This window comes from Gavialis gangeticus, unplaced genomic scaffold (assembly GCF_001723915.1).
Source record: "Gavialis gangeticus isolate Ggan-Ray unplaced genomic scaffold, GavGan_comp1, whole genome shotgun sequence".
NCBI classification, from domain to species: domain Eukaryota; kingdom Metazoa; phylum Chordata; order Crocodylia; family Gavialidae; genus Gavialis; species Gavialis gangeticus.
Window position 1 is genome coordinate 7378273 of NW_017728996.1, and position 10348 is coordinate 7388620.

Here is a 10348-nt window from a genome sequence, read left to right on the forward strand (position 1 = left end):
GAACTGGACACAGTACTCCAGCTGCGGCCTGACCAGTGCTGCATAGAGGGGGAGGATCACCTCCGTGGACCTGCTCGAGATGCATCTGTGGATGCATGACAAGGTGCGGTTGGCCTTCCTGACTGCATCCCCACACTGCCGGCCCATGTTCATCTTGGCATCAATGATGACTCCAAGATCCTTTTCCGCCTCCATGCTGACAAGAAGGGAGTTCCCCAGCCTGTAGGTATGGTGCTGGTTCTTCCTCCCCAGGTGCAGCACCTTGCACTTGTCGGTGTTGAATCCCATCCTGTTCTCATCCACCCACCCCTGTAACCTGTCTAGGTCTGATTGCAGCCTATTCCTCTCTTCTAGTGTGCCCACATCCCCCCACATCTTAGTGTCATCAGCAAATTTGAGCAGGTGCTTTTTACCCCCTCGTCCAAGTCACTGATGAAGATGTTGAACAGTGCTGTGCTTCCCCTGGGGTCTACGGGGATCCCGGTGGGGGGTGAAGTCCCAGTCCCTGCTCAAAAAACTGAAAGCAAAGAATTTGTTAAAGAGATTAGCTTTGTCATCTGGTGCTACCACCAGATTACCAAGCGTGTCCTGCAGAGGCCCCACATTACTTGGTACCGTCTTTTTACCCCCTATGTATTTAAAAAAGGATCTGCCATTAACAGAGGCATGTTTGGATTGAATTATCCAAGATTAGATAGTGAAACAATATGGGTCTCATAGCCAGATTTAATGATCCCTCCACATTTATACTGAAAGAGAGAGGAGGAGACAGATCCCAGGCACAGCTCCGAGTCCAAGTAGCAAAATTACAGCTTGGAGACATGCACAGGGATGCCGAGATTCTTTTTCCCACAATGGAGAACAGCAGCTCTTAAGGGATTGCCAAGAATTGGGTAAAATCCGGGTAGACTTGATGACTCAGCTCTTCCAAGAGAGAAGCCCCGAGTTACTTGCATGGTTTCTGCAAAGGATTCCATGGGATTTTCCCTAAACCCAGGGCTTTGATCATGATCTGAACAGCGCTTTGTCGGTAGCTACATATGCCATGCTTACAGGAGGACTGCTAATGCTCTGCTTTCTCTACAGGCACAGATGGTTTTCTGATTAAAAATACTAAAGTCAACCTGTGTCTACAAGCAAGTACAGATAAGAACTTACTGATAGAGGACTGTAATTCTACTTCGAAGTCCCAACACTGGTTTTGGCAAGACAATTCCTTAGTCAATCGTGGCACAAGGAAATGTCTATCTGTGGCTGAGGTCAACAGAGTACAGACAAGTCCCTGTGACAGTACCGCACTTGTAAACTGGGACTGCTTTAATTTCTGGCTTCAGCCTATGGGAATCCAGAAATACCTGGCAGTAAAAAAGAATAGAGCTGTTCTCACTGACACACAAAGCCCAAATTCCCAGTGGCGAAGCAGAGGGGAACAGAGTGTATGTGATGAGAGACCAGGTAAGCATCGGACACCGAAAAAGGTGAGCCACTTATTATGCTTGTGTAACATGAATGCAAATACACCATGACTTTACGTACATCTTTTTGCGTGTGATATGCAGGGTTCAAGTCTTTCACCAGACAATCACAGTATTTCTCTAGCAGGCAGGCAGGTTGGGGACCCTGGATGCCATGGTCCAGAGATGCACTAATCACGCTTCTTGATAGAGGCCAGGAGTGCAATGGGGAGCCCAGAACAAATATTTAACATGGAATTCACTATAGACATGGTAGTGGCTCACTTCAGTTTACCTGGTACTTTTAGGAAAAGGAAGCTCTAAGTATAAAAGAGCTAGACCCCATGCACTGACATCAGGGACAAGAGTGCCAGAGACCTCCATAGGTATAGGATTTGCACTTAAATTAGAGATCCCTTCCAAAAACCAGGAAATGGGAGCCATCACAAACAGTTTTTTGCAGATTCCCATACTCTGGATATCTTGAATCAACTTTTTAGCTTCAGACTCCACATGCTCATCGTCACTCAGGCCCACAGAACACCATTTTGCCTCCCCCCCAAGACCGGCCCTGTGTTAAAGAAATAACCTGGCAACCCTGTGAACCACTAGCAAGGCTCTTCTCTTTGGAGTAGTTGCAACAAAAACAAGAGGCGCAGTATCTCTTCCTATGTTTCTTGGCTTTTTTTCTCCAGCAAAGACAAAAAGAAGCAGATATACCCCTATGGCTCTTGCAAACACAGGCATGCGCAGCAAGATGGAGGGTGACACCACCCCTGCAGCATCTCTGTCTCAAGAACAGCTGAACGATTTGCTGTGGTTTTTCCGGAGAGAAGATTGTAAGTCCCGTTGAGAGACGTGGTATTTGTTGGAGACAAGTGTCTGCTCATACCTTGTTGGCTAGTGGCAGATGTGCAGAGGAGTTACCCCAGTACTCACTGCCTATCTTATGAGCTGTCTGCACTTTCCTGGCCCCTCTACACTTGGAGCCAGTGTGCACCAAGCTGCCCCATTAGGCCTATCTTTGCACAAAATATTTGGCTGGGACAAAGTTGCCAGCATGCCTTTGCAAGGGCCTTCACTTGTCCATGCTTTTCTTCTTGCAGCGTCAACGTGGAATTACTCCATCCTAGCCCTCTCCTTTGTGGTTCTAGTTCTGGGTCTTCTCCTCCTGGGGATGAATGTTACGGCCAATAGGTAAGACACCAAACTTTAAGGACTGGCTATGAAACCCGCAGGTGGGGCAGGTGGAAGAGCCATGCTGCTAAGACAGCAATGGGGCAGTGTGCACAGGAGTTAACCATCAAACCTTCGCACACTTTGCACCATGGGCTCTCAGAAGGGGCAGGACTGCAATTTCCTCAAGGCTTGTGCTTTGTAGAAGTCCACAAAATACTTCAGGCAAAACGCTTTGCAATGCAAAATTCAGATTTTGGACAACCAAGATAATTTGCAAATTTGTTTGCCCTTCAGCAAATTGTTTCAGGGCAAACCAAACCTTTTTAAAATCCCCAAATTATAAAGCATTTCATGGAATTGATATGCTTTGATTTTTCAAATCCAAAGGACATTTTCTTTCAAAATGTATACCGGTTTTCTATAAAAAGCTGTTTTAAAAACACTTTAAAAGCCCTTACAAACAAAACATATTGGCTCATTGCTGTCCAGGCAGGATATTTTGTTCAACTTTTGTCCGATTTTCTCGGACTTCACAATTTTGCAAAAAAATTGAAGCAAAAGAAAAATGATTTGGGATCAGTCTGGAATATTTTATTTGCAATATTTAGTTGAGCAGTGAACTGGAAAACATGAAGGCCACGTGCCCCCAGAGGCTGGTGGGGCACAGCAAGCTCCCGCAGGCAGCCACAGTGCTGTCGGTGGTGGTGGTGGGGTGGCAAGTGCTGACCGGCAGGTGCACATGCACCCCCTATGCATCGCCAATGCTGGAAAATGAGTTATACTTAAAATTAGCGAGGGGGAAGATACTTATGCACTAACACGCTGGACGCTGTCTTCATGCCACTCTTCCCTGACACAGTTACCCAGCCTTTTTAGCCTTGAGTCACCCCCTCCAAACCTTTTGTGAACTGAGCCGTACCCCATGTCCAAAGCTAATGTATTCATTACAGTGCTTCCCTGCTTGAAGAGGGGCCAGGAAGGAGAAGTATCCAGCAGGGAAGAACCAGTGAGCAGAGGAGAGCTGCTGAAAGGGAAAATCCTACCCTTATCTCCTCCGGGGAGTCTGCATCTATCTCACTTACCACCTCCTCCACTTACCTCCTCTCTCCCAGAGGCACCCTTCAAAGGCTGTCCTGGCATCCTGGTTGAAAATCAGCAGCGTAGGGCATAGCTCCTGGATATTTTTGTGAAAAAACTGTATTTTAAAAAACAGCCTTCCTATTATGATTGGCTTTGAGAAGAAGAGAACACAAATGAATGCCAGTGTGCATCTGCACCAAGTCAGAGCCACTCCCAAAGCTACCCTATATTTGTCCTTCACCACCCGGTTTGTAGTTTGAAGCCAGTAGGCACCTGTAATGGCTGAGCATTTTTTTCTGAGGGTCACCGAGTGGTCTGTAGAGCAACAATTGGAGCAGTGGGCCAAAAAAGACATGGCAGTCAAAGAAATCATAGTAAGGCTTAACGCTTTGCATGTCCACCTTCCTTTCTCTGTGTTTCCTAAGTCCTGTTCAAAGGCAAGTGGCTTTGATGATCTCTACAATTCTGCTCCAGCACAGGGCTTCTGCGGACAGACAGTAAAGAAGGCTGGTGAGGTGTCCATGCAGCAATGCCTATCATTATTGAGGCACATTATAGCTGAGGCCTCAGCCACAGCTCAGTACTCTTATTACTCAAGGCAGGACTTGTCCCTCCTAGTCTATGCTCTTCCACACTGACAGCTCCCACTTCCCTCTGCGGTGCTAGAACGTCGGCACCGGATGCGGCCGGCGGGGAAGCAGCCCCAGGCCTTGTGCCACGTCCTGTGTTATCCCTCCTCTTCCTCTGGGAAAAAAAAATGTCATGCTGCAGTATTGCTGCCAACCCCACCGTGTCAAAAATCAGAAGACAACCTCTTAAAAATCAAGAGATTTGGAGTGTAAATCATGAGATGCTATTTTTGAAGTGTGTGTATGGGGGGAGCGGGTTATTTGTGAAGGCGTGGGGGGCTGTGGGTGTGTACGTGGCATTGGCAATGTATAGCGGATGTATGCAGGTGCACGTGCACCCGCTGAGATTGGCCGTGCACCCCCTGGAAGCGCCAGCCATGAAACTGGAAACTGGAAGGGGCACCCACCACACAACACAGTGCATCTGGAGTTTCCTGTACATAATCAACTCATGCATTCCCAGACCAGAGGACTTGAAGGAATGCAACGTACCCCTGGTGGAAGTCTTACTGCCATGAAGGGTCTTCCCCGAGCCTGCCATCACCTCTCACGTCTCTTTTCTTTCTTCCCCCTAGGAAGAGGAAGATCCTCCTGTATAAAAAAGCTGCAGAAGGCGCGCTGTCAGCAGAAACAGAAGTCAAGCACGTCTTCATGCCTGTGGGGGAACAAAGCAACTTGAACTCTTTAACCCAGGATTTGCTTCCGAAAGAGCAGAAGGCCGGAGACGTGCTGGTACAGTGGAGGGACGGGACTGTCACAGCTCTGTACGCAGACAGGTTTGAGGATGCGTGAGAGCGGGCGCAGTCAACGCAGAAACAGCTCAACCCATTTCAGAAGTATCGTGCATCTCAGTTGACCTTGAAAGCCAGCACAGTGCATCGAACAGAACAAAACGGAGAGCAGAGGAGGTTCCTCAGCACAGCAGCTCTAGGCTCAGATACAGGCTGACCCACACCTTCCCCCCCCGGTTTCGATTGCCCTACAGCCCGATCTTTACTCTCTGTTGTCAGCCGGCTCCAGGGATACTTCAGCATGCCCGTTTTGCCCACCCTCTCTCAGATGTCGCCTGCCTCCATTGCATGAAGCCAAGCCAGACCGGGGAGGTGGGAGGCTTTTACTGTAGTCAGCCGAGGAATGTGGCTTTCACAACAACTCTGGGAAGAATCCTCGAGAAAACGGTGCAGCTAAGCAGAGGAGCTCAAACTATTCAAGTCGCCTTTATCAGCATATTGGGCAAAGGGGTTCACATTGTATAATTGGATATATGTGACTCTACTCTGCAGACGAGTGCAATTCCAGACAGCAGCAGAGCAGTTACTGTCCCGAACTGTATATAAAATACCCCCAGAAGTCAATAAAACACGCTATCTTTCCAAAGGAAACTGGCCTGTTCACTGTACACGCTGTCCTTCATCAGGATTTATTCACTGTTCTGCACAGATAGTAGGGAAACACCATCCAAAAACTTAAGACACATGGTAAATACATTAATCCTATGACCAAAAGCATGAAGTGTCCCACTCAAGGAGTCTTTTTGTTTTCAAAGTCTTTGCAAAAGAACATTGCATTGTAAAAAAAAAGCCACCCTTACAAAATACGTATTTTTGGTACACTTTATTTCAAGGTATAGACAACATTTTTATATTATCCGAAGCTTTCTGCTTTCTATACAATCCAAATCATTTATTCTGCATTGAGATTTTTTTTTTTTAAAAACCCTCTTTTGATTTATTGCTTAAGCAGTGAAATGCTGAGGCTGTTCGTATACATGCCACCTTCCTTGTTCGCATCTTGAGTAGGCCGTAAGCATTGATACACTTCACCGTCTCTAAAGTTTCTGGATTTTAAATTTGAGAAGAAAATGGGGGTTTTTTGGTAATAACTTTGACTGGAAGTTTGGCAGAGATGCTAGACAAGCTTTCAGGCCCAAAGTCATCTGAAGACAGTCCAATAAAAGATATCACCAACAATTCCCGGCTTCTCGTATTGCCTGGACCATCACAACAATGACTCTCCAACACTTTGGTTTAGCTGACAGTCGTGCTTTCCCGGGAAACACAGATCAGCCGCCCCAGGCCCCGTTTCCACTAGAGGGCCCTGTGGTCATGACATGAAATTTCTCTTCCCGGGGACACTTGGTATCAGCACTTTGCTGGTGTTCGCGGCATGTACTGCAATCAGTACTTTCATCTGCACAAGCGCTGCAGCATACTGCCCAATATGGGATTTGGGACTGTCTGAACCAGCGGTATTTTTAGCATTTTTGTTGCCCTGGGCACAAGAGCAGGGAGTGCCAAGCAGCACAGACTCCCTGGCTGCTGCTGCTGCGACGGCTCTTCTCAATCAGTGCCTGGGGCCAGCGCCTCCCTTCCCCGGCTCTCGTTATGCTACTCTCTGCCCCTGCTCGCACAGACATTGGGAATTTTTCAGTTGATTTCAGTGGAAGTCAAACTGGACTGACATCTGAATTTCCATATAAATCCATCCACTTAAAAGGGAATCAAAGCTGTAAATTGATATGTTAGTAACTTTAGGGGGGAGACCTGCAAAGAATATTGCCATTCATGGAAAAGCTGAAAAATTCTCCGTTACAAAAAAGCTTCCAAATCTCCTTCAAAAATCACCCTAATATTGGAAAAGACAGAAATGCAGCGCTCACGTACCCGGAGCAAGCTTAACTCCGACTTCCGTCTGCTCGGCCTCCCCCAGATTCCTGCCTGCGCACGGCAGGACTTCAACACTGCCAGCACGAACCAAATGCCACCCTGAATTGCCATGCCACTCATTTCATCAGCATTAGCACAGACCTTACTCTGGGCTCAGCTATTACATATGTTGCCCATTTTAGCTAATCCTCTAGTGTGCATTACCGAGGGCTGATTTTTTCAAGACACAGTGCTAATTTGCTCAAGAAGCACAGGATGTGGCTTTGAAGGAGCAAAAAGCAAAATGTATTTAACTCACGGCCAAGGCAAGCATAGTCCACTTCTCATCCTGTAGACAGCACATATAACATAGGCTTCCAAAATATATATATATGTCTATGTACACATACAAAATACAGACGTCTTGCTTCTGCTATAACCAACAGTGACACTAACACCCAGTGCAAATGATAGGGGCAGTGTGCAAATGCCACGTCCGTAGTAAGCTGCAGGGAACGAACAAACAGGCAGTCATTCAGAGAGAAAGGACCAAGTTGCAGGGTCTTCTGCACTCCGTCCTGGGCCTCAATCGTTGCATCCTAACAAAGTGCTTTGTGTACAGCTAAGTCCATGTGTATTGTGGTCAGCCACTAATGCCAGGCAGCCAGCCACTGTTGCCCCAGAACAGCACCTTGACGCCACAGCTGTACTTGGAGAACAGTTCTCCAGGTCCCCCAAACCCCCGTGGCTGCTGCTTTCCCTCAAGCACTGAAGCAGTCAGGGCCAGTAGGGTCAAGCCTTAAAAGATTTTAAAGCCTTTCAATAAAGTCAATGTGGGAGCTTTCCTCTTGCTCTGGGCCCGGGAAGATTTCACTGTGACCAGCTTGGCTTGTGCAACAGAGGGAATCTCTTTGTAGTTGACTGTGGAGAGCGTGTTGAACGTGCAGCTGGCCAGGCCGTGTCTGGAGGCCACGGGCGTTGGTGTCACCACGTGCAGGCATGGCCTCTCCTCGGTGATGAACAGGGGTCGGACTGGCAGGCTCTTCTCCATCTCCCGCCTCATCTCCCGCACGGCTTCGTGGAACACGTGCTGCACAGATTCGAAATCCAGGCAGGCGGAAACTTCATAAAGCAAGCACCCGTACTTGGCAGCGAGAGCCTGCCCGTCGGATTTGGTGACCTGTCTGATGAAGAAGAGGACAGGAGGTGAGCAGAGTGTGGGGCGAGCCGTGACCACTGGGATGCACGGGGAATGTTTCCTCTAGCGGACACTACAGCCCTTGAAACCACAACGGCCGGCAAAGTTGGGACTAGGGTTGCCGACTCTGTTCTGGGAGGTTTCATCACGTGCCGTAACGACATTAATTACGGTGCGCAGACTTTACGGCAGGAAGGCACATGCACATTACTATTACGTTTTAAAACCCCACTGGACTACTGTATAAATCAGATGCGATATATTTTATTTATTTTAATGCATGCCCTATCATTTATCTCCTGGGTGACTCTCAGCAGCCTCCTGGGGATTTATGTCTAATTCCTGGAGACTCCAAGGCAATCCTAGAGGCCTGGCAACCCTATTAGCTCAGAAACAGAGGCCTTAGGACCCATACCAAAGCCCACTTATCTCAGCGGAAAGACTTCTGTCGACTTGGCTGCACTTTGGATCAGGCCTTAGCTGCTCTATGCCTTGGGTTTCTGTCCCCACGTGACATGAGGTCCAGCCACAGTGTGTTGTGCTGGCACTGCTAAGGGAGGGCTCAGACCCCAATGCAGGAATGGGCTTTAGAAGCTGCTCGACTCCAGAGTTGGTCCAAAAGTCTTCAAAGTTCATGGCATAGCTCCTGCTGACTGCAAGGATGCAGGGTCAAGCCCTGTATACCTTACAGACCAAACTCCTGTATTACAGGTGGATGAGAAATTGCCTATTCAAATATGTCTAGTGGCATATGCAGAAAACTCAGGCACCTGGTATCACATCGTACAGTAAAGCCATACTGTGAATGAGGCAAAATCTCTCTCCCTTCTCACATGCAGCCTTCATGAAATAAAGGCCTGGCTCATGGCTGGCTACTTCACCCCATACTGCTACCCCATGGGATAGCCATCCGTCCACACAGTCACGTGGCTCATGGACAGAGCATCACACGGCCGGCAGTCAATCCGAAGGCACAGGGTGCTGGATGCTCCAGAGCAAGCGGAGCCGGCTGAGGTGAGGATGATGCCACTGTCCTCTGTCCCAGCAACAAAAGGAGACAGGGTGAGCACCATTTGTGCTCTCCTGTTAGGAAGACCCCACTCGCCGGCACAGCTGCAGCATACCAGCACTGCGTTCCCCATTACAGGACTGTTCATGAGCACTGAATGGGGGAGGCAAACTGGTGACAGAGGATGCAGAAAAGGCTGTAGTGCTCAATGCTTTTTTTGCCCCAGTCTTCACAGGCAAAGTCAGCCTCAAACTACTGCACCGAGCAGCACAGTTTGGCGAGAAGGTGAGCAGTCCTCAGTGGTGAAAGAACAGGTTAGGGACTACTTAGAAAAAGACGTGTACAAGTCCATGGGGCCAGATGGGATGCACCTGAGGGTGCTGAGGGAGTTGGCTGATGTGGTTGCAGAGCTGCTGGCCATCATCTTTGAAAACTCTTGGTGATCAAGGGAGGTCCCGGATGACTGGAAAAGGGCAAACATAGTGCTCATGTTTAAGAAAGGGAAAAAGGAGGATCCAGGGAACTACAGACCAGTCAGCCTCATCTCGGTCCCTGGAAAAGTCATGGAGCAGATCATTTAGGAATCCATTTCTGAGCACTTGGAGGAGAAGAAGGTGATTAGGAGCAGTCGGCAGGGATTCACCAAGGGCAAGTCATGCCCGACCAACCTGACTGCCTTCTGTGAGGAGGTGACTGGCTCTGTGGATGCGGGAAGACCAGTGGATGTGGGGTACCTGGATTTTAGCAAGGTTTTGGATACAGTGTCTCACACCATTCTCACAGGCAAGCTAAGGAAGTACAGGCTGGATGAATGGACTGTAAAGTGAGTAGAAAACTGGCTGGAGCATCAGGCTCAGAGAGTAGTCATCAATGGCTTGATGTCTAGTTGGAAGCCGGTATCAAGTGGAGTGCCCCCAGGGTCAGGTTTCATAGTTTCATAGTTGGTGGGGTCGGAAGGGACCTGAGTAGATCATCAAGTCTGACCCCCTGCCATGGCAGGAAAGAGTACTGGGGTCAAACGACCCCCGCAAGGTGTTCATCTAACCTCCTCTTGAAGACCCCCAGGGTGGGAGCCTGCACCACTTCTCTTGGAAGTTGGTTCCAGACCCTAGCCGCCCTGACCATGAAGTCGCGCCTCCTGATGTCTAGCCTAA

General features: G+C 48.6%; 2 protein-coding genes across 4 annotated transcripts in view; one reads left to right on the forward strand and one right to left on the reverse strand.

Annotated features, from left to right (window-relative positions):
• Positions 1 to 6357, forward strand: part of SLC51B (solute carrier family 51 beta subunit) — a 27854-nt gene extending 21497 nt beyond the window's left edge. For all 3 annotated transcript variants that reach the window (XM_019503983.1, XM_019503984.1, XM_019503985.1), the window contains 4 exons: positions 1087 to 1455; positions 2150 to 2293; positions 2561 to 2651; positions 4918 to 6357. In XM_019503983.1, coding sequence (XP_019359528.1) covers positions 1087 to 1455; positions 2150 to 2293; positions 2561 to 2651; positions 4918 to 5134 — 821 coding nt within the window. In that variant the 3' untranslated portion in view covers positions 5135 to 6357. The remainder of the gene's footprint in view (positions 1 to 1086; positions 1456 to 2149; positions 2294 to 2560; positions 2652 to 4917) is intronic.
• A 384-nt stretch (positions 6358 to 6741) lies between these two features.
• The window catches only part of RASL12 (RAS like family 12), a 30997-nt gene continuing 27390 nt past the window's right edge, over positions 6742 to 10348 (reverse strand). The window contains exon 6 of the mRNA XM_019503986.1: positions 6742 to 8171. Within this exon, the coding sequence (XP_019359531.1) occupies positions 7787 to 8171 (385 nt within the window). The 3' untranslated portion in view covers positions 6742 to 7786. The remainder of the gene's footprint in view (positions 8172 to 10348) is intronic.